The 23354-nt window shown below is 41.3% G+C and overlaps 1 protein-coding gene across 3 annotated transcripts in view; it reads right to left on the reverse strand.

The window, feature by feature from the left end:
- Nucleotides 1-577: 577 nt before the first annotated feature.
- nipbla (NIPBL cohesin loading factor a) overlaps nucleotides 578-23354 on the reverse strand; it is a 32461-nt gene continuing 9684 nt past the window's right edge. For 2 of the 3 annotated variants that reach the window (XM_071513244.1, XM_071513236.1), the window contains exons 12-49: nucleotides 22533-23287; nucleotides 21771-21981; nucleotides 21359-21535; nucleotides 20740-20916; nucleotides 20048-20209; nucleotides 19573-19676; nucleotides 19196-19282; nucleotides 18548-18779; nucleotides 17982-18133; nucleotides 17670-17750; nucleotides 17285-17385; nucleotides 16853-16982; nucleotides 16609-16691; nucleotides 16076-16208; nucleotides 15235-15378; nucleotides 14476-14562; nucleotides 13856-14076; nucleotides 13521-13623; nucleotides 13245-13343; nucleotides 12781-12927; nucleotides 12030-12164; nucleotides 11580-11678; nucleotides 11315-11368; nucleotides 11108-11216; nucleotides 10355-10485; nucleotides 9472-9612; nucleotides 8504-8597; nucleotides 7915-8069; nucleotides 7417-7507; nucleotides 5899-6072; nucleotides 5242-5432; nucleotides 4940-5047; nucleotides 4450-4650; nucleotides 3611-3757; nucleotides 3060-3430; nucleotides 2710-2884; nucleotides 1979-2176; nucleotides 578-1850 (exon numbers count right to left, since the gene is read on the reverse strand). In XM_071513244.1, the coding sequence (XP_071369345.1) occupies nucleotides 1488-1850; nucleotides 1979-2176; nucleotides 2710-2884; nucleotides 3060-3430; nucleotides 3611-3757; nucleotides 4450-4650; nucleotides 4940-5047; nucleotides 5242-5432; nucleotides 5899-6072; nucleotides 7417-7507; nucleotides 7915-8069; nucleotides 8504-8597; nucleotides 9472-9612; nucleotides 10355-10485; nucleotides 11108-11216; nucleotides 11315-11368; nucleotides 11580-11678; nucleotides 12030-12164; nucleotides 12781-12927; nucleotides 13245-13343; nucleotides 13521-13623; nucleotides 13856-14076; nucleotides 14476-14562; nucleotides 15235-15378; nucleotides 16076-16208; nucleotides 16609-16691; nucleotides 16853-16982; nucleotides 17285-17385; nucleotides 17670-17750; nucleotides 17982-18133; nucleotides 18548-18779; nucleotides 19196-19282; nucleotides 19573-19676; nucleotides 20048-20209; nucleotides 20740-20916; nucleotides 21359-21535; nucleotides 21771-21981; nucleotides 22533-23287 (6323 nt within the window). In that variant the 3' untranslated portion in view covers nucleotides 578-1487. The remainder of the gene's footprint in view (nucleotides 1851-1978; nucleotides 2177-2709; nucleotides 2885-3059; nucleotides 3431-3610; nucleotides 3758-4449; nucleotides 4651-4939; nucleotides 5048-5241; nucleotides 5433-5898; nucleotides 6073-7416; nucleotides 7508-7914; nucleotides 8070-8503; nucleotides 8598-9471; nucleotides 9613-10354; nucleotides 10486-11107; nucleotides 11217-11314; nucleotides 11369-11579; nucleotides 11679-12029; nucleotides 12165-12780; nucleotides 12928-13244; nucleotides 13344-13520; nucleotides 13624-13855; nucleotides 14077-14475; nucleotides 14563-15234; nucleotides 15379-16075; nucleotides 16209-16608; nucleotides 16692-16852; nucleotides 16983-17284; nucleotides 17386-17669; nucleotides 17751-17981; nucleotides 18134-18547; nucleotides 18780-19195; nucleotides 19283-19572; nucleotides 19677-20047; nucleotides 20210-20739; nucleotides 20917-21358; nucleotides 21536-21770; nucleotides 21982-22532; nucleotides 23288-23354) is intronic. The other variant, XM_071513252.1, reaches the window with a different exon arrangement.

The following is a 23354-nucleotide window of genomic DNA, read 5'->3' on the forward strand; positions in this document are numbered from 1 at the left end:
TGGTATAATTGGTTAGAATTACGAGTACAACTTATGGCCACGCCTGAGGGTGCCACTTTTTTTTGTATATCTAAAATACAAAAAAAAAAAACACTTGCTGCAATGGGAAAGAGAGTCATCTTGCAGCAACGGGGGGCTGATTTAAGGCTCTCTCCATCACTTCATGTGAGACGCAGAAACGGTGATCTACTGGTTTTGAGCGATACCATCAGGTAATTGGCAAGCCATCTATCTCAAGCCAAGTTATTCAAGCACTGTTATTGTGTTTCACTTGGCGGATTGACCAGACGGAAACTGAAAGAACCCCAATGAAGTTCCTTTGGATATATAGTATATATAATAGCTTTTCATTGCAGCCCAACTTAAAAACATTTGTCCATCTTTGTCTGGTGGAACCCGGAAATACCTGGTTTGCAACAGTTGAATTTGCTCAATAGCTTACTATTGTTATAGTACCTGCATTAGGTACAACATATCGTATGATAATCTGTCGTTATTTGCAAAATGAAAAGATCAGATTGACACTTTGAGCAGACAAGTGACAAAGAGAAGTAGAAAATTTATTGCAGTATTTGTTCCACAAAAGGGGTATGAATCCCCTTTCCTCTTATTACTAGGGTGACCTAATACAACAAAATCTACATTTACAAAATATCCTCCTGCAATAGGCCACATATACTGCATGCGTAGTTCGAAATAGAATAAATTATATCCAGAGGACTCTGCCATTGTACAGCATGGACAAATAAAAGTGAACAAAAATAAAAATTCTTCTTTTTTTCTTTTTTTTTTGTTATTTTTTTCCAAAGGTCTAAAAGCTAAAAGGAAAAACCATCAGGGTGCTAGTAGTATAATAAACTCCAAAAACACTTTTTAATAAGAACATCAAAAAGACTAATTTCCAACATTCACTTAAGGTTTTATTCTTTTTTTTACAGCTTTTTTGTCTTCAGAGATATAAACATTTTAGTTTTTTGTCGTGTTAAACTATGATACAGTGGGAGTAGAAATGAGCGACTAGAATCTGCTGCACAACAGCGAAGGAGCTCCCACAACAATGTTGACAAAACATTTCCCTCCAGGTCTCTTCTCTGATAGCCTTTTTTAAGGGATAATTTGAGTGAATTATTCCTTTAATGCCTTCTGGATTCTATCCTCTGCACTTGTACACAAACAAAACATGAGCAGTCTCTCTAATATAATAAGTCTTATGTTTTTGTTTCATTTTCATTTCTGCAAGAATAACGCATGTAAAAGTATGTAGTGTCAAATATTCTTGCCCTCTTGTGTTTTCTTACAAAAATGAGGAGGGAGAGGAGGAGGGTAGGAATCCAGTGAAGTTTGGCTGTGTTGTTGGAGGTGGCAGGTTGAGGAGGAGCAGGAGCAGGGAGGAGGAGGTGTCTGATAGATAAAGTAGAAATGGGGCGGGGGACCAAAAAAAAACAAAACAAAAAAAAAAAAAAAAACAACAACAACAACGGGGGCCATTAGCTAGCCCCTCCCTCCCGCGCTGCATACAGCGAGCGTAAAGTCTGCACTACTTTGTTGCTCAGTTTGTGGTTGCTGGTCAAGGCAATCTTCTTGAAGATGATGTCCGACTCCTTAATAGTGTCCACCCAAGGCACCAGTTTGCGGCCATCCCGTTTCTTGGCCTCCGCCCAGGGCCCCGAGTACGAGCCGGCCATCCAGTGGATGCTGTATCCATTGGAGGTCTTCTGGATGACCCTAGCTATCTGCGGCCGGTCCTTGTACTTGGGGCAGCAGAGGGCAATCACATCCATAGCATCCACTGTCTCATTCATACGGCCCGGGTCCGAGGAGTCGCCCAATCGCTTTGACCTTCGAGAGGACTGGAGAGAGGAGAGGGGAGAAAAGTTCAAGGAACATCTTTTAAAAGAAAGTAAGGAAAATAACATCTTTTATTTTTTTTTCTCCACAAATTTAAATGTATTTCATGAATACTGTGTGTCTGTCTCACCCCGGGGTTCCTCTCATCGCCATCACTGTCATCATCATCCGTCTCTGGTCCTGCCTGATTGCGTGGACTGGGTCCTGACATGGGGCCGGAGCCTCCCAGCAGGGCATTTATGGCTTTGTTTCTGATGTTAGCACTAGCAGACGCTTCTCCTTCCTCATCCTCCTCGTCTGGGTCCAGGTGTTCCATCAGAACCTTGAACTGTGGAGTGAAAAGAGGAGGAATTGATCTTCAGAGACACACCAAACTTTAAGTTTCGCAGTCCACAGCAGTTAAATTTCTATTTCCTAGAGCAAAGTGTTACAGAATGGAATTGGGGTAACCACTGCAAACTATTGGGGCCTTGAAAGATTTGATGGCATAACTGAATGCATAGCTGTGGCTAAAACTAGCCAGATGACATTTGTCACTGACCAAGACCAGACAGGAATGTCAAATACAATTAAATTATCAGCCAATATAGGCTTACATTTTTATATCAGCATACATTGGTTTGTATTATTGATTATGATAGATCCAAGAAGAAAAGCATAATGTCTGATGTGACTGAAATGTGAACACAGTTTTGAACCAAATTCAAGGAAACATTTTTCTTTAAACGCTAATCTAAGTGAGTGATGAGAGGAAAGGAAATAATATCACAAAATGTCTATTGGAAGATGAATTGGTAATCTGTAATTTTGTTAATTAAATATTGGCAGGGGATCCAAAACTGGTTAGGCCCTTTTACTTACATCTAGGTACTGTCTGACTATCCGTCTTTTGACGTCATCGGTGAGTGAGGCGTGAGCTATGTTGTTGGAGATGAAGTCGATGGTCTGTCGGGGGTTGAAGTGAACATTGCTTTTTCTGTTCACTGCCTTATCATACACCTTGGCTGACTCCGTGGGAGAATACTTCTGAATTTTACTGTTGGGAATAAAAAATAAAAAATGTGTCAGTGACGGAGGCATAGAATTTCTTATATGGCTTATTGTCCATAAGCTACAAATAAATAGTTGAATGGATACAAGTAATCCATATTGAAAAGTTAAGGTATATCCTTTTAGATAAAGCGTATGATAATATAATTTTTAGATCTTACCTGTCGGAAAATCCGTATTGGTTCTTCAGATGCTGTTTGAGCACCAGCAGCAACAGGATGCCCTGCACAGCGTTGGCGAAGTCCAAGAGAGCTGCAGGATTCTCCGGGAGGCGCCTCAATACTTTCTCCACATCGTCCACTTTCAAATCCTCCAGATCCGAGTCCGACTCTGAGCTCTCTGCGGCTGCCACAGGTTTTCTGGCCTTTTTGGGCCGCCGTACCACTTCTTCATCCTCACTGTTGCTGTTTTCTTCATTGTCACTCCTGGGAGAGTCGCAGTTCATCTTCTCCTCTTCTTCCTCCCCATCCGATGTATTCTTCCACTCCTTCTTTACCTTTTTCTCCTTGCGCCTCGGCTCCTTTAGCAGAAGCTAGGACAGGAAAGAAACTGAACTGAATCCAAATCTTGAATGGGCTCCATTAACCTAACATTTATTACTAGTTTTTTCTGTTGTGTGCTCTTAAAGATTCTTCAACTTCATATCCTGATGGGAAGCACAGCCCAACCAGCAACCTTTAGATGTAAGCAACTTTCAGTAATGGTTTCCTACCTCTTTGAAGGTTTGCAACAAGTTGCTGCCAGACACAGACAGGGTGATGTCTATGTGGTGCATGATGAAGAGAGGCTCCTCCTGGCTCTGGTATGGGAAACAGGCCAGGTTGTCTGCTATAAACAGCAACATGTTCACTTCTGTCTTCTGCAGAGACAAAAGGAGAAGAGAGAGGGGGAGAGTGTGATTGAGAGAAAGTAGAAAGCAAATTTGGGTTGGGTAAACTGAAATTACCCATCACTCACATTGCAACGTTCAGTTGTAAGCATTTTTAAAACTTGGCAGCAGTACTGGCAAGCGTAAAGCAGAAAGTGAATATTGAAAATATGATGGCATGTTCAACTCTGCTCAGTGGTTTTGTGTCAGTACGAATAGCAGTTTCCAGTTTAATAGATCAGGTTTCAGAGGTCTGAACAGGTTTATAGAATATGCCAATATGTAGTCGAAACATTTTTTTGTGTAATTCATCTTAAAAATATCTCTATATTATACTTAGAAATATTATACATTTATGTTATATTGGTTATCGGCCCCCTTGCCCTCTAAAAATCAGCATCAGCCCTTGAAAAACCTGTTTCAGTAGACTGTTAGATTTGGAAGACTGTACACCAATCAAATGTAACATATTTACACAACAAACCCTTTGTCGTCTCTATAAAAGGTGTTGCTAAAAAATTAGAGGTGTTGCCTGCATCCCTGACAGTCACAGAAAATTCTTACTACATCGATTACATTTCATGCTAAGACACTCACAGCTGACAAACGTGTTAACAAACACCAAGTTTGTTTTCACTAGCATGTGTTTTAGCGGCTGTTAAAATGAGTGCAGGTTAACTCACAGCACTGTCATCGAAGAGGTTGAGCAGTGAGATGAGGAAGGCCCTCCGGTGCTGCCGGTTCCCCCTAACCATAGTGAAGAGGTGGGAGCAGAGTGCTGAGTGAGTCTCGTCCTGTCTGAAACCTCTTATGATGGCCTTGCGGGACGAGGCGATGGCCTGCTGCACCTGGTATGACATCTTCATCCCAGCTACTGCCTTCATCTGAGAAAGACAATGAGGAAGAAAGGTTAGACTGGCACATCTTGGGCATTCTATCTCTTCAAGAGCCAAGATGTTGCTAGCTTGGTTGAGTGATCATCTAATGGCCACTCAGTATTGAGAGCTGATAGAGGAGAACTGATAGTTAACCACTCTGTCAATTTCTAACTAACTTTTTAGACTAATTTTGAATTCCTCATCTAGGTACAACTGACTTGCGTAACTCAAGTCCTCAAGTAGCAAAGGGAGTTATTCATTTAGAAACTGGACATGACTGTGGACTCAAACTCACATGGATGAATCCTGTGTACTTCTTGTCAATCTCCACCAGCTGCTGGTCAGCTTTGTTCCTCATGCTGGGCTCTGGGTCCGTTCCCATGGCGATGAGGTAGGGGACACACTGCAGACATAGGACAAAAAAAAGATCTCAGTTGGGATGCATTAGATGTTTACATAACAACCTGCATACATGTGTATATGAGTTATGGGTTAAAGGGGAAATAATTAAGGTTTTTCTGCCCCATAGCACAAATTGACCATAATGTATCTGTAAGGAGTTGATATCACAAGTATAAAATCTGCCTCCCTTCTTACCTGTACTGGGTGGATGAGACCCTGGTTGAGTGTGAGGGCAATGACATTGAGAGCAAAGTGCCGTACACTGGATTGGGTGTGGAAGAATGCCTCCAGCACCTGCTTAAGATAGAGCTGCATAATGGAGCTGCTCATCCCTGAAGAGATGTCCCCCATCTCCTTCAGATCCTCCTGTTTTGACAGTTTCTTCCCTGCAGGGACACAAAGAAAAGTTTATAAAAATATTCTGTGACACTCTGATGAAGGCCACTCATGACCGAAAGCTCAGAATTAAAAAAGGGAAAACTGCATGGTTCTAAGTGTACAAGAGTTTTTCTGTTTACACTACGGAACAATTTGTAGCTGGATGGACTCGAACTTAACTAACAGCAGGATGCAGTGCGTTATCACATACAGGGCAACACAACAGAAGTAGAAAATAATGTAGGCATCCAAATTTATCAGATTCTATTAATTGCTGCAGAAATAAACAAACAATGTATTAATTACTGTGTGTTAAACAGTTTCAGAGCCAACATATTTGTGCCACCAAAATGTCTGCTGGTGCCAACAAAGACTGCTAGCCATCTGTGGAAATAGTCTGCAGCCCTGAGTCATGAGGCTGTCAAATGGGAGCATCACTGCAACTACTACAGCTGTGACCAGGCCTTCACGTACATTCTCTGTCAGCCTCCTGCATCCGTGTGTCCTCCTCCTGCAGGTATGTCTGGAGGTTTTTGAGGATCTGGATCTTGAGGTTGATGGAGGAGGTGCTGTCGGCCAGGATACCATTGTACAAGGACTTCACCTCGGGAACAAACATCTGGCTGGGATGCATGATCACAAGGAAGCCTGAGAGAAGAGAATGACACAGAGCAAAGACATGTTAGAATAAGCTAAAGGAAACATGTCATCCCCTACAAACACACAGCAGTGTCTTGGCTAATCAGTAACAAAAACACTACCTTGTTTTGACCTGACACACTAGAAGACCTAACTGATTTTGAAAACACATTGCATAACACACACGACACATTTCACATATTTTTTTTCTCTCAGTCATAAATACGCTCACACTACACGATTAGGCAAAGATGGGGTATCACACATTTATCAATGTAACTGTTCATCCTGCTGATTCCTAATACAGCACTGACATCACAACCTCAAATCTCATAGGAACCTGCATGATCAAGCATGCATTAATATGCACTGAAAAAACAAACACAAAACACAAAAAGAGATCTTGGTATTCATGAAGATTTTAATTTCAACGACCTTAAAGAGTGCGTAGACACCCTGTTTCCAGCCAGTCTTCGTCTAGTACACAATTGTGAAAGATACAAAAAAGTGTGTTGGGGAGCGAGAGCGAATAGGGGTGTGTGTCTATGATAACAGATGACCAATCTGTATTCGGGGGCGGTAACAATTTTCTGATCTCAAAGCATTTGATGCTGTCAAAGGCTAAATATCTGCCTTGACATCACTGATTGAGGTGTAGCCAGAAGTGCACCACAGTTGAAACTTTCAGCCCACAGACAGCAGTGCAACAACTGTCTTAATTAGAAAAATGTTGAAATTAAATACAGGATTAATGCCATTTACAATACAGAAGCCAAAGAACGATGTTTGCATCTTAAAAAAACTTAGTTTACTGCTGTTATGCTCTTTAAATAGTTATGCTATATGATCATTAATATAACTATAATATGAACACTTCGGCTTCACCTCACTTCACTACTGGCATTCTCCACTCCTAGGATGAAGCTGTGATGCTGACAAATTACAGGACTTGTTCAGGACCCATGCAGATGTCAGGATGTAAATATCAAACATGTCTGATACTAGTCAATCGGGATGGTCGAGATTGAATTTGTAAACTCCTAACATAATCAGATAATCTTTGCTGACCATCAGTCCCGACCGAGCCTCCAATTAAGATTTCCCCTCAATTCATTAAAATGGGCAAATCTGATGTAAACTGGCCCAATAATCCTCTAGCATGTCCCCAGCCTTATTGTAGACCCCCTTTTGCAAATTCTTAGTATGTACCTGACAGAAAGTCAGTGAAACAGTTACAAACAAACCCATGCTATCAACCTTATACTCAGTCGCTACTCCTTTTGTATGTGCAAACAATATGGTGACCTTTACACTTCTCAGATACAAGCATATATCTAAGCATGGTCTTCTTACCTAAGCCAATGATGGCTTTGGTCTTGACCTCCTCATCCTCATGTTTGGTGAAGTAGAGTAGCAGCTCCAGCACTTTCTCCTTAATCACCACCTGTACACAAACATACACACATGGTAAATAAAGCTGTGTGAGAGACAGTGTATCCTTTACCATTTGTTGTAGCAGAAGTGGTAGGGCAACAATGGTTTTGGTCCTGGCTCTATCTTAGGTTGCAGTGCTTACACTATTCTAAACTGTGTCAATCTATTCTAATTTATTTAATTTCACATTCTCTCCAACAGTGGCTGTTTTCTTGCTGTGGTGTCCAAAACACAGTATTAAATTTGACTTAATATGATTAATGTTGTCTGTCTTTGGATAACATCCCAGTGTTTTAGAAATGTTGCCACTGTACAGTGTCCATAAAAAGCCAAATTTGAAATTATTTACATAACAGGAATAACAAAAAAAAGATACTGCACATGTAAAATATAAATAAATATCAGTTGCCATCCTACCTTGTTGGTGCCCTTGAACTCCTCCAGATCAAAGTCAAAGTGTCGTCCCAGGGCGCCCACAGTGAAGAGCGATCGCAGCAGGAAAGGCTTGTTGGCTACCAACGTGGTGCTGTTAGGATCCTCCTGATGCTGAATCTTCAACTTGTTAAGCGCACCTGGAGTAAACAAAAACACTTTTTAGATTAATTCTTAACAATTAAGGAGCCTTACATCACTAGTGTTTCCTAGTTGTTACCTCTGCCAACGAGTTGGACAGGGTGTGTTTGTCTGTTAGCAGGATCTCTCAAAAAGTTATGAATGGATTTGCACAAAACTGTGTGGAAAGGTTGGTCATGGGACAAGGAAGAACTGATTAACTTTTCACATCAATTGGCCAAAGGGGGCATGACAGTGGGCATGGCTTCTCACAAAAAACTAGGAAGCTAGGAAATTTTGTTTCTTACATTACAATTGTTTAAGTTATATTCTCTGCCTTTGAATGTGAGAAATGTGACAATTCAAAGTACAATATTGCAGACTGATGTGTAATGATTGCAAAAACTATATGTACTGAGTGTATAGGGTCTAAGTTGCTATTCGTGCATCTCACCATAGAACCTGTTGAAGCAAGCCCAGACAAACTTGTAGTTGTGGGTGACTTTGTTAACAACAGCTCCTAGACAGCTCACACAGTGCTGGACCACCTAGAAGAAGGACAGAGATTTAAGTGTTGAAAACCAACATGCCATCTATATACTGTGCTGGATTACACTTTACATTTTAAAACCAAGACTGGTGCTACACTGGTGTTCTGCCCAAAACTGTGACCCAAAAGTGAGGGAAGATGAAAATGACGGGCTATCCAAATTTATTGGCTGTTATATTGCTAAAGGATCGCTCCTTCACTATGGCAGTGATAATGATAATCCAGAATATTTTGCCAAATATTGTGATTAATTAATTACAATTATTTGCCTCCGTTTGAGGAAACAATACTTTTTTCAGTGCAGTATTTCTCAAAGCAGCAGCGACTACAAAGTCTTGTTTTCACTCTTACTGTCAGTTACTCTTAATCTTATTGTGGTCCTTATATACAAAAATTCAAATAAATAAGTAATTACTACTTTATTACCTTGGGGCACAAACCTAAAGCGAACCTTGCACAGAATCTGTACTCGTTTGGTTTAAAACCAAAGTATCTCCAGATGACAATTATACACTTTTAGACTCGGGAGAAGGATTTTGATCTCCAACGTTGGGCCAATCCATTCTTTTCCAACTTTGCTCGCCACTACATTTTTCCAAAGATTGTCTATGTAAGGTTTCTCTGCCTGCTTGATCTTCACTTTAGTTTTGGTCACATGGGTGCATGTTGCATATTCAAAGATTGTATATATATATATATATTTAACAAACACTTCAATATTGCCAAATTAAAATCATGAGATACGGATTATCTACGATTAATTGTTCAGCCATATGCCAAATAATAATACCCTGCAAAATCAGTTCACAAGATCAATTCACAAGAAGACTTATTTTGTACATATTGGTTCCTAGAAATTCAATTCCACATACCGTCATGCCATATTTGATGATGAGCTTCATGAGGTCTTCTTCTATGGTGGCAAGGAAGGTCTCACTTGGGTGCTCCATCAGAGGAACCACAAGCTCCAAGATCTTCGCCACATTACAGATGACCATGAAGTCATTGGCAGTCTGCAATAGATGCAATATAACACCAATTATTATAATAATTATAAACTCTGAGATTTTTACTGCAAACAGATCACAATGAAGTCAAGTGGCAAGACAACCACAATGCTTAACCTACTGACTATATATTATTAATTAAAACACATTAAACATCTAGCATTATAGTTTCAATAATATAACTAACAAAGCGTTACCAATGTGGCTGCAGGTCACTATGAAGCCATTAGCACTATGGGATTAACAGAAAAAATGTGGTCCCTATGAATTTTGCAGTCACTCATTGCACAAATCACTAAGTTATACTAATGTGAAAAATGTCAGTTTCAAGTCTGTTAAGCAACAACGCAAATACATTTTCTACGGCCATTTGCAATTATCTTGTAGTCTTTTCTTCTTTCTTTCTTATTTGTGGCACCTTATATTGGTCGACTGTATAAATGATGCAGTCACCCACTCTGATAAATACATCTAGTAAATAAATGAAAAAGCCTGAGAGGGAAAACTGGTTTCCAAGAAAATCAAACTGATACAAAATCCAATATGGTGTTCATTGATTTGTTGAGCAAGGATAATTAGATATGTGCGCCAAATTTCACATCATTTGACCTTGACCGTGTTAGAGATATGACTGTTTAAAATAATTTTCCACTATGACCTGTAAAGGCAGCACCTTCCTGCGAATTCCTTTTGCGAATCCACGTTTTTAAGCAATATGAAAATGGATTAGATGACAAAGACGACTTACGTTGCACTTGGTGGTCAGGTAGGGTTGCATGGTCATGGCGTGTTTGACCATGAGCTGGGCCCTGATCTTGCTGAACAAGTACAAGGTGGTGATACAGGCTACCAGCCGCGTTGAGTTTACACCCTTGTTCTCTACAGAGCAGAAGGAAAAGAAATTTGAAGAAACTCTTAACTGCCGACTTTAACAGGTGCTCTGACCACAAAGTGCTGTCAGAAGTGTAAAAACATGCTCATATCTTTTTATTCTTTCTGGCAAGCAATTGTATCAAATGTACTATAGGAAAAATATTTGACTAACTGAAGTAATAGTAGAAATTCGGGATGCACCTATCCAAACTCTGATCCGTGTGAATTTTGAGGTATGGTTGGCTACAGGTTGTTTGATCAACTTCCGACCCATTTATAAATGTATTTAAATGTCCCCCCTCTCGTCCATTTATGCAAATTGACATGAAAAAGCATTTGCTGTAAACAAGCGTTGCCCACCACTTATGGGTGCGGCACACTGTTTGAAAACAGCTGGGCAGCAGTCATGTCCGCAGTCTGGAATTACTAATTACAAATGAAAGCTAATTGTAATGTTTGCATTGCAAGTGTTTCGAGGGGTGGCAGCAGCAGAGCTAATTACAAAACTAGTCATTTAATCAGGCACTAATCAGTATAACAAGTTCCTAGTAGAAACGGTAGTTTCAGAAAAAAAGGATGAATTGCCATCGTGTGACACTCATCAAGCTGTTGTCTTCTATCTACGTACCTGCAAGAGACTCCTCATATTTGAGGATGTGCTCCACCAGATTGTCGACTAGCTGAACACAGGCCTTTTTGGCTGGCTTATAAGATGCATCCTCTTCAGACTTAAGCAGCTGGAATAAGAGAGAGAAAATTCATGTTTAAAAGGCAGAGACTTGACACGAGTATGTTCCCCACCGGGCAGAGCCCCAACACAACTCTAAGCACTTACATTCTGAAGAAGCTGCTCAAACCAGTCATAGCCGGTGTCTTTACACGCTGCAACCTGAAGAAGACATCAGACATGAGAATTAAAGACACAATGGGCAACATTCAGCATTACACAAGAATTACATAGGATGAGAGAGGATGAAGATGCTGCCTATTTGTGAAAGTTTAATATTATGTTTGATATGGGAAATTGGCATGTCAAGGTTTGTTTGAGGTCTTGACTAGATCAGCATAATGCCAACGGATGTGACAACTACTCCACTCACCACATCAGTGATGTTGAGGATCTTCCTGGTCATGGTCTCCTTGTCATGGGCTGGAGTCGGAGTAAACCACAGCTTCTGGAATGTTTCATTCACCAGTTTCTAGAAAGAATACAAGTACATTGGGCATTGCATCAGTTATGATTTACACTTTGTACACATGATTCAAATTCTAGGTTTAGTGAGGAATTTGCAGCAATGGTCTGAGGGGTTGTGTAAGTGTGGGGGAAAAAACAAGAAGTTTGTGTTGTATTGGAGAGAGATTTATATAAGAGAGGTTTCACATTTTATAGTGTGCAGCAATATGATTAGAGCAAGATATGAAATGCAGTAGTAATAAGAATAGCAAGGAAAAAGGAATTTTAATGAGAAATGAATGGGAGTAATGTCTCAAAAAAACTGAAAATGTGAAGAGAAAAAGCTCATTCGCTGATTACTTGAGTGCATGCATACCTTGATACCCTCTTCGTCGTTGACCCTGCGGATCATCCTTACACACATCTCAGTAATCTTGGTGAAGGTTGGCTGCTCCAGACAGATGTCTCTCAGGATCTTGATCACTCGCTTCCTCACGCTGATACCAGTGTCCTGTGGAGCGAGAAAAACTCTTGTACTTTGGATTCATAAAGGGTGTGCAATGTTCTGCAAACAATACACAGCCATCAAAAACACAGCCTTTTGTTTCGATTTACAAAAACCGACAGCATTGGGTGCAATAGCCTTATTCTGCCAATAGGTGGCAGTATAAGACCATACAATTGGCAGAGTGAACTTTTCATGAACCCTCCAAACTATTTCCATGACAACAGGCGCAACAATTTCAATGCTTTACTCCTAAGACTGTGAGTACAAAGACTGAATAGAAAGCTTTATTGTGTTGGATTGTGTTTCTAAATTAATAGCATATTTACCATAGCCACCACAATGATCTGCATCCCCATATACTGTACAGTATATTAGACTGTGCACCTTTTAAACTGACACTTCATTTTATTACTTTGATTACCTAAAAGAAAATTTGAAACATGCAAAAAGGGCAGTTTTAAGTTTTATTCAAACTTCCAGTAGTGGAAGTTTGAATTCCATGTGTATTTCAATTTCTAAAAGCCTTATATTCTTTGCACAAGGTAGTTTTCTGCTCTTCAACCCCTCATCTCTCATGGGAAAAACACAATATTAAAATGTGTCTGTGTGGGCCATTTACCAGTATCCTCTCTATAAGCATGTCGTAGTACTGCTCGGTGAGTTGGGGTCTGCTGAGCACAAATCGGCCCAGCAGTTCTACAGCTGCCTCTCTCACACTGGTGGAGTTGTCCATCAACCGACCGTGGACACCACGCTGCATGTCCGACTACAGAGGCAGAGAGAGGAGAGGATCAGTATACAGCAGAACACAGTAGAAGAAAAAAGACCAGAAGAGAACTTCCAACCAGAGGTTTCGAACAGAAAAGAATAAGAAGCAGAGGCTTGTAATTAAAAGCATACATAACAGAATACCACTGCATAGCATAGCATAATAACTGGAGAGACACATTTTAACAGAGCAAAAATATGACAAGAATAGAAGTGGAGAGAGCTGACAGAGTGAATATAGAAGTAGAAATTAATGTGTGCACAAGTCAGTCAAGGCAAATTGTCTGTCTCACAAACACAAAGAAACACACGTACTCTTGCCAGTATGCTGGGGTCCACAGCCACAACCTCAGACAAACATTTCATGGCTTTAGTCCTTACAGCGATGGCACTTTCCCCAAGGACTCGCAGGATCTAAAAACAAAACATAAAGTCAGGGATTTTAGGGAGGAAGGTAAAAAGAAATTGATTGCAATTACTTTTTATTTACCATTTTTTGCAGCAATGGTGAAATTACATTAAGGTGTACTCCTGACGACCTTTGGTGAATGAATAGGACTGATACATATGGAAGTAATATATAAAACTTACCTGTGTTAAATAAATATCAAAGCTCTGGGCGAACGGCCTCATGGAGGCCAAATAACGCACGATCAGACACGAGTCCTCATAGTCCACAGTGTCAGAGTTCATTCTGGAGAGGATCAAAATGGAGGAAAGATTTAGGATTATATAATCATGCAACTGACCATGACACTGTCACTGACAAGCAGTTGTGGCAGCAAGAGAAAAACAGACACAGCAGGAAAAAAGCAGGCTATCAGAAAAATATGGGATATACAGAATGTCAATGGTGCAGTGGTATATTGTAGAAATACAATAAAAGAGTTTGTTTTAACTGTGATGAAGTGAATCCCTGCTCTTACTTCAGTGTGGTGAACTGAGCTGGCGTGGTCTTAATGATGGTGCGCAAGAACTTCTTGCGCTTCTCGGCACGCTGCATAATTTCACCGGTGGTTTCCATGTCCTTGGCATGGTGCGGCCCGTCCGACGAGTCCTCGTCCTTCTGATTCTGGTTCCGCATGGACTTCTCAGCCTCCGTGGTGGCGTCCCGGAACCACTGGGCAATGTAGAACTTTCTGGCAAACTGAAGGAGAAAGAGAGTCTCAGGATCAGATTAAGCTTACTCCCAAGAATAACATTATTTCTTTAAATTGAAGATCAGTGGAAAAAAGGAATTTAGTCAAAGTCTGTTACTGGTTTCTTTATTTTGCCTGTGGATCATAGCAAGAGTGACAGGGTGTGTTAAAGGGGCATTCTCGGTTGTGCAATTTGGGAGAGGATTATAGCATGTGTAAATGAGTATAGCAAGTTTAAGATGGATGCTTTCAGTGATACACCTATCTGGGGTATTGAATTAAATTAAATTAAATTAAATTAATCAAGGCCACCAAGACACTCAGAACAGGCACATAGACTGAGTGTTTTCAAAGCTCCACCAGTGTTTTAAGTGACCACCTGTGAGTTCAGTCTGTAGTAAACTCACCACCAGTGAGGCGTCAGTCTCAGCGTTTTCTTCCAAGTAGTCCAGTAGAGCCTTCTGCAGCTGCTGGGTCTCATCATTACCTGGGGCCTATAGAAATGGAAATGTGTCAGTCACAGTATTAGTGTGGAATCCATACTTTCTTTTCTCCTCAAGGAGGTTAGGCAGTATATCTTCTTCAACATCGGTTTTCAGAGAGATTCAGTGGAGTGAGACGGGAAACAGAGCAGAGGTCCAGCATAGCACGAGCCACAATTCAATGTTATGCAGTTGCCACTCTGTAGTGTACAATTATAACACAGTATTAGTAATCTGTGCCAAGCAGCAATCTTGAGTATACAATCCATTCTAGTTCTGTGATATCAATAATTTTCATGAGGGTGGATCAGCGTGTTGAAGGAACATGGATCAGTGATGAAAAACTATGAAGTAATGATGGATCATAAAATAACGTAACAAGGAAATAAACTGAAGAGTTTACAGTAAAAAAGATCAATAATCCTTTGCTTTCAATGCTTTCACTTGATATTGCAGCCTCTTGTCTCTGGACATTTTATGTCCCTCATAGTAGTTATTCAACCTTATCAACTAGGACCACCAAATGTTGCAGTTAAAGCAGCCTGTAGAGAAACCAGACGGTTTAGCTGTGGTAGCTGTGTTCTATGCTCATTCCATTATACTTAGTTCTGTCACTATGAAGAAAAAATAAGCTTCTATCTTCAAGACCAAGGGAGGTCAACAAATGTGAAGGCTTTCTTCTACCTCTCCCAGGATGCGGTCAATTGATCTCTGGTCCATCTTGCTGGTGACTGCATCCTTCCTCAGACGGGCAGCCACCGTGCCCAGGTAGTCTAGAGATGCCACTCTCAGAGCCATTTCGGTCTGCTTGTTACTGAACTGGTGCACCTGGGGGGAGCAGAGACACAGAAAGAAGGGGAGAACAGAAGAATAGAGGTCAGCAACAAAGACACTATTGTCACATAGTTACAATATCACGCTACATACATAAATTGACTTTCGATGCCATGCTAAAAAGATAGTAAAATGCGAGCCACACTGATACTATCATTGCACCATGCTCTCAAGTTGAACTTACTTTAGCGTATGCTTAAAAATACAAACTGAGAACAGTGTGTTGTAACACAAGAACGAAGCCCTGACAGAAAGGTGCGAGGATATATCACATTACGAACAATTAAAACACACTGTATAGGCCAATTTATTTCAATATTTCACTCCAAAAAATCACAAAGTAATGCTGTTGCACTTGAATGACTTTAGTATGCGTAGAATAAAACTTGACTTCAAAAAAAGCACAACATGCTTCTCCAACATGCCCTTAGTGGCTACTTGAGGAACTACAACAACAATGCTTAAACTGCACTGAATGCACAGAATATGAGGGCCACTTTCCAAATATTGAGCTGTAAACACTTTCAAAAAGTCCATGTCTCAATTGTCTCAAGATTAGAAAAATATATTCAATCTTTTCTCCACCCTTCATAACGAGGGTATGGTCTTCTAAGTAAACTGCACGGCGCAAACACTTTAATATACATGGTCACATTTCTAGTTAGAAAAGCTCTGAGACTGCCACACTAACCAGTAGTCTGCCAAGCAGACTGAGCAGCAGCTCTGCAGCAGGCCATTCTGGTTTGTTAACTGTAGACAGCAGGTCCTGGACAAAGTTCTCAAACAACGGCCGGTAGTCTTCTTCTCCCTGCTTACTGCCACACCTGGGATAGGGGAAGGAGAAAGAGCAGTGGAGGAGGAGAAAAAACAGACAGAGGGAATGTGGTGAGTAGATATGGGGGATGGGGGGGGACGAAAAAAATAAATTACTGTGTGAAATATAAAAGGCACTAGGAGCTGCATATTGTAGTTAGTGCAAAACATTACCGAAACAGCCTCTATGAGCAACTTAAAGCTTTTGTTTGGAAGAAACAGACTTAATTATCAATTCTACACCATCAGAAAGGAAAAATACACTGTCCCTAATGGCGAGGCATAATTGTGCTACTATAGCACTGATGAATCCAGTTTAAGTGGCACAGCAGAGTTTTGCTACACTGCAGCATTATAATCAAACAGTATATATAGCATATTTAAAGGCAGTATGGACATGGAGGGTATTACTTCTTGAGGAAGACTGAGAGGAAGTTTTGTGCTGTCCTCATGGCCGTCTCATAGGAGTTGGTTATCAACACATCTTGATCCACCTGAAAAAAAAAGGATTCACTGGATTAGCCTCAACACATATGTGTGAATGCGCTTGTGTTTGTAAATGGTATGTCTGAGTGTGTGCATGTTTGTGTATGTGAGCGTGAGCTTGTATTTGTATGTGGTGTGTCTGAGTGTGTGTGTTTACTTGCTGTCCTACCTTGCTGTCATACTCGTCTAAGGTGTCCTTGTCGTTGGGGAGGTGGACCACACACTGGATGAGCTGCAGCACCAGGGCCGTCACCATTTGGATGTACATGGGCTCTCCATCCTTGTCCGAGCTGTTCAGCCTGAGGACACAATAGGTCATTGTTTTAGATGATAGATTCTGATTATGGGTAGGGTTGATTATGATTATTGTTATTACTGGGCAGTAGAGTGGCATTGATTTTTATGGCTGGTGGGTGAAAAGAAAGACTGGACACAACATTGGGAGTGTAGACACTGATTAAGTCTCAAAGTAATTTTCAATGGAAGAAGTATTGGACAAGACCCAAGTTATGGCAGTAAGGTCATACTTAAGCATCTCCACTTATGCCTATTGCTTGCAAAACCCAAAAAACAATGCAAATACATAAATAAAACGGAATACCTGAAGTTCCTGAGGGAGCGTTTGCTGGTGGGCAGCCTGGCCAGAGAGGTGAAGATCTCCTCCAGGATCAGCTGCCGATGCTTCTCATAACGCGAGAACACCTGGAGAAGGTCAATAATAGGAGGATTAGTTTTTCCCTTCAGAGTTTTGTGCTCAGGTAAAAACAGATGCTGGAACAGAGCACTAAGGGGTGGATAGGTACACAAAAGTCAGGTAACGGTTTAAATGATGTGATGTTTGGCTGAAAATCATGCAAGTATCTAATTATCACAAAACAATTCTGTGTATGCTAACCCATACAGTGGATTGCAAGAAGGCATCTTCAAGCAAACACTGACTTAGCATTCTTAACCCTTGTACATGTTTTAGATAGGTAAAAGCTTACCGCTGTAACCAGTTTGATGGCACACAGCTGCAGCTCACTGACGTTCTCCACAAAGAACGGAGTGATTCCCATGGAAGAAACCTGAGAGAATGAGGGGAAGATGAGCACAAAGAAGAGATGAGGAAGGAGAGAGAGAAGGGGGAGAAATGGGGAATGTGATGAGTGTGATGAAAGACATTAAGGTGGGGAAGTGAAGTGGACATCATCTCACATCATCTGGTTCCCACTCAAACCATTTACTTTTTCAAACAACTATTTGCCTTGTTAAAAAGGTAACTGAAACCAAACTCTGTAAATATGTTTTGTTATTACCTGGAGGATGGTGGTGTCTGTGAGCAGTTGGATCTCCAGGAGCTCGGAGATGTTGCTGACAATGTCGCACACCTTGTTGTACAACATGACAATGACACGTTGCTTGTGTGTGGCACATTTAGCCCGCTTCGCCTTGGAGCTCAACAAGCCACCTATATGGAAAAGAGTAGACATTTTCAAACCTTTTGTCAGTGGGCCCCCCAAGTGTTTTTTTTCCTACCAAAGTAAATTTTGCACACTATTCTGCAGGCTATTCTGCAGGTTAATGTTGCCTAGTGTAGTCGATAACATTTGTGCTCAAGTTATATTTCTATACAGGGACAGGCTATACAGACAGTAATGGAGAAAGTTGTATTTGGGAAGGAGAGCTCTGTCATTTCCAGACATCGGGGATCATTTCCTGCCATGTTTGTTTGCTGGGCTCTTAGTTCTCCTCACATCCCCGGGCAAAGCATTATGGACACTCATAAATTCACAAGACTCCGGTGCAGGGTTTTTCAAAAAATTCAGCCAGAGACCCAAGCTGAATCAATTTAGTTTCACTCAGGTTTTTGCCTTGTCCTCACCTCCATGTGGGTCCACCCTGTAGACGGGGTCGTATTGCGGATACAGTGTGTTTTGAAGATGGAACTTGGTGTATTGTAGCACCCGTTCTATGACGTCTTCTATGTAGACAGCCTTGGGCATGTGCGTTGAGGTCATGATGTTGAGGGCTGTCAGACAGGCATCTGCTGACTTTGTGACTCTCTCCATGATCAGGTCTCTCCACAGCCTCTCCTCATCTTCAGCATCGTGGTCCTGAGGATAAAAAGGAAAATAACTTAGATTTGTTTTTCTTTACAGCAAGGAGTCTTAAACATCTATAATCTGGGAACCACCTTTGAATTTTTTAAGTCACTCTAGCAAAGGAACACTTGTGCAGTGTTTTAATAATGAGAGCTTCTTTTGGTTTTGAGAGCATTATTTGATAACTTAATTTTGCTAACACACAAGAAATATCAATCCAACATTAGCAAGGATGGCAATAAATGATTGATTCATAATTATTTTGATACCGTACCAACAATTTCCATTTGTCTGCCAGTGTCATCAGAGAGAACATCTTTAGATTTTTTATATGGATATGAATTTCTGCAGAAGTCCACATAACAGTTTCATGTTGACTAAGTGATGTAAAACACCATTTTCAACACATAAATTGTAAGGGAGCTTACATGGTTCATCATGGTGGTGAGCTTGGAACCGTCCTGAATATTCTTCTCCAGGATGTTCAGCAGCTTCACCAGCTTGTCTGAGGGGATCTGGGATAACAGAGAACAACGCCATTTAGACCTACATCTGAAGCAGCAATGCTGGAGAAGGGACAATAAACATCCAAAACAGTTAAACTGTACTGGGCCAACATGGCAGAGTTTCCCTCTCAAAATATTTGGGGATACGGCACAAAACAGATATTTTTTGCTAGAATCCTCTGGATTTTTTGGGAAACACATTAAAAGATAATTAGGTTTTGGTGTTTGAGATTAGTATGTGTTACATATATATATGTATGTATGTATATATATATATATATTTAGATGTTGTATAGTACCCTGCTGGAGATGCCCATGGCCTTAATCTTGGCGGACTCACTGCCCAGCTCATTCAGCTGGTGTTTACCCAGCAGCAACTCCTGAGGGATCTCATCGTCATCTGCTGTTAGAAAACAAATATACAGTGAAAATATTATTGTATGTATAAAAGTATGAATACTGAACAAAAACACAATAAAATATGGTGAGGCTGGTGTCTATTTTGTTGTTTTTCAAACAATGTTTCATAACCTTCTGACCAAAGAATATTAATGCTAATAATGTTTTGGGGAGAAAAAACATACCAGAAAACTATGGCCAATTTTCATGCAGGTGAAGAAAAATAGGCTCACATTAATCATTAATGGGGAATGAACAACTAATCCCTTTTCACACAAGCAGATAATTCAGGAAAATCCAGAACCAATATCTAATATATACCAATAATTAATTATGGTAGCAGTGATTGGAAAGTCAATCAGATTAGATACTTACCCATAGTAGTGAAGTCCACATCCTCCAGATTCTCCAGTATGTTGTCGATGCTGGCTAAGAACCTCTTGAATGTTGACGAATCCATCAGCTCTTCTTGGGTCAGCTTAGGTTCATAGGCTTTCCTTTTCTTCTGCTTCTCCTTCATCTTCAATTTTCTGGCAACTGAGTAAGACAATTTTCATCTTCAGTTTTTACTATGTTTTTTTTTTTTACTTCTTGGATCATGTTTTTATCTTGTGTGCCAGAGCAAGCACTATACAACTCCATAAGTAAATTCACTAATTTATTTGTTTTTTGTTTGTGACCCAGCACTCGAAGTTTTTTTCCCCTCTTATGTATTATCTTATACTGTCAATGAGCAGTATGAATCGACCGGAAAACATATAAAAAATAAAAATAAACAAATAAAATTACTTCATAAGACTATCTTCATTATTTGGGCTACAGACAAATTGTTACATGTACCTTGCATTTACATAAGTAAGTAAAATGTTGATTTATTTCATTTTACTCCTTATTTATTCCTAGTCTATGATGTCAAGTGCGTGTGTGTGTGTGCACAGAAAGATTAATCATCACTGTGGTGTCAAATAATGACAAATCGTATGTGGCTGTAGATTTCATTGTGAATTGGAGGAAGACCCGACAAAGACACATTATGCAACTTTCAACACTACGGCTAGAACACAGACCTTCACTTATGCTGGGCGGTGGTGAATCTTCCTCGGAGGAGTCCCGGTAGCGACTCCCTGAGCCTCGCCGACTGTCTCGGTGCCCCCCGCTTTTCCGATGATCCCCTGAACCCCGGCGCTCCCTCTCTTCGAAGTCCCAGGGCTTGTCTTTTTCTCGACGCTGTCGCTTTCTTGCAGCTGTAGGGATTGAGGCAAAGTCTTCAAAACAAATAGGCCCAAGGAATCTAAGAATGAAACCATTACGCCAGAACAGCTACTAACTCACACCTACAGTGAGTTGGTGAACATAAAGAAAACCATCTCAATTTCCATCAAAATTCATTGAGATTGGTCACCACTGCCTGTCTAGCATTGACAAGAGAGCACTTCAAATGTAGATTGTATGTATTTTAGATAGAAAGATAGATAGAAAATAGTATGAACAGTATTCTGAAAAAGATTTCACTTATGCTTTCAGCTTTATTATGCTTTCAACTGCAACAAAAGTTGGCCAGTAATTTCACCATTTTCACTACTTTCCACTCATTCTCTCTCCTCCCCATCCATAGTTAATGAAATCTGATCTCTCCACTGCTCGTGTAAACTCTGCAAGGGTGAGAAGTCTTATCCAAAGACTCACATTCTCCATTAGCGTCAAAGTCTTCATCCGAGCTGACCTCGGCATACTTGGGCTTTTCGTTGACAGTGCTTCGTTTCCTCTTGTTCATCTTTACCCTTTCGCAAAGCGGCATGGTGGACTCAATCTCTGCCAGCAGCTCCGGAGGCAGCTCCTTCAGAACTGCCGGGTCCATACCACCTGAAGGTATGACACGTGACATGGTATTATCAGTCTTTGGTTAACATACACACACAATGTTGGCATAACTGTTTATAGAGAGCTAGTTGTGGTTAGGAAAAGAATGTCACTGAAAAGTAATCAACATATCAAACAAAAAAAGTGCATGAGAGAGAGACACGAGAGTGAAAAACGTCTGTAATAGAAGTAGCAAGAAATGAGCAACATTGCTTGCAGTTGCAAAGCTTGTCCTTACTTTTGCCGGACTTCCCTGAGAACCTGTTCTTGCCAGACTTGCTGTGCCGGATGATCCTCTGGACCTGGTCAATGGAGAGCTTCTTCAGCACCACCACAGGCTTGGGCCTCTTCTCAAAGTCCTGCACCAAACCCAACCTCTCCAGCTTCACCTTGGGCTCCCCCCACATTTGCCCTTCTGTTGACCCACTGCCATCCTTATCACGTTTCACCTGAAAGAAGGGTGAAAGGGGTGAGGAGAGGATTCTGATTTTATTTTCTGACAATGCTCACACTTCAAAGTTTTGGGCTTTGAAAGATATGAGCTTTGATTACAAACCAGAAAATAACTAGGGTAATAAACAAAAATGTAAACAATGGATCAAACTGATATTATGACACTGTCGAAAAAATAAAGAAAAAAAATAAAGTTGTTTTCCCAAAATCTGATTAGTGATTATGATGTTAGTATCCAACATCTTTTTGGCTACAAAGAGCTAAGGGTCTTGCTTTTGGCTATACTCAGGACTTACAATTTAACAAATCAAATCAAAATCAAAAACCATTTCCATCTATTCCAAACAGATGTTAGGTTATAATTCTAATGTGTTAACAGAATTTAAAAACCATCCCTGGGATAACCAAAAGACTTACAGATGGCAATGATTCAAAACAAAAACAAGCGAGCGAGCAGTGGTGTGATTTGGTTTTGTGAGATTGCAGGCAGTGACGGCTGAATGATTGGTAGGTGGGTAGGTATTGGGTTTGGGTCGGTCCAGATCACCTTAGGGATCTGGAAGTTCTTCAGCGCGCCACTCTGCCCTCCCAGGAGATGAGCAGGGAAGGAGTCTGGAATCTTGGGACCAGAAGCGGAGGAGGCCGGTTTGGACCCATCTTGCCTGCTGCCACTCCGACCAGGATCTCCAGTGGAAGAGGATCGGAACCCAGACTTGTCTCTGTCACTTCGGCAGCGTGAATCGGGTGAGCGTCGGTCCCGACCTCCAGTCTCACTCCGATGCCTCCTCTCTCGGTCAGAGTCTCGGTCCCTGTCTCGTCCATGTTCCCCGCGGTTTGATGACTTTGGTGTCTCTCCCCGTCGGTCGGAGGAAGGTTTCCCATCATGTCGGTGCTTTGTCGACTCCCGACCTTCTCGCCTGCCATCATGTTTATCCACCCGGTTCTTGATCACTTCAGGTCGGCCGTCTGGTTTCAACCGCAAAACAGTGTCGGAACCTTCCACTGCAGCAGGTCCACTAGCTGGGTCTTCGGGCCAGCGTTGGGCCTCGAGGGCTGGAATAGGGGCGGCCAGACAGGGGTCTAGCTGGCCGTCAGCTCTGCCTGCCTGCTGGAGGTCGATGCTCACCATGAGGGGAGGGCGGCTGGCTCCGTTCCCAGCCGCGGTGGCCTCTTGCGGGGTCAGCTTGCCGGCGTTGCCCCCTCCTGCCGATCCACTGCCTGGGGCTCCTGTGGGGCCGCCCGGCCCACCTGCGCCTGGTTCCAGGGGGAAAGAGTCCTGCTTTCTCTTCTTTAACGGCTTGTCTGAAAAGAGAACGGGAGATAAAAACAGAGGTAAAACCGCAAATTCATACACTAGGAAAACCTCTGA

The sequence above is a fragment of the Centroberyx affinis genome, unplaced genomic scaffold (assembly GCF_046629955.1).
Source record: "Centroberyx affinis isolate AG114_WGS23_722 - 3 ecotype Tasmania unplaced genomic scaffold, CSIRO-AGI_Caff_v1 ptg000281l_1, whole genome shotgun sequence".
In the NCBI taxonomy this organism is placed as follows: domain Eukaryota; kingdom Metazoa; phylum Chordata; class Actinopteri; order Beryciformes; family Berycidae; genus Centroberyx; species Centroberyx affinis.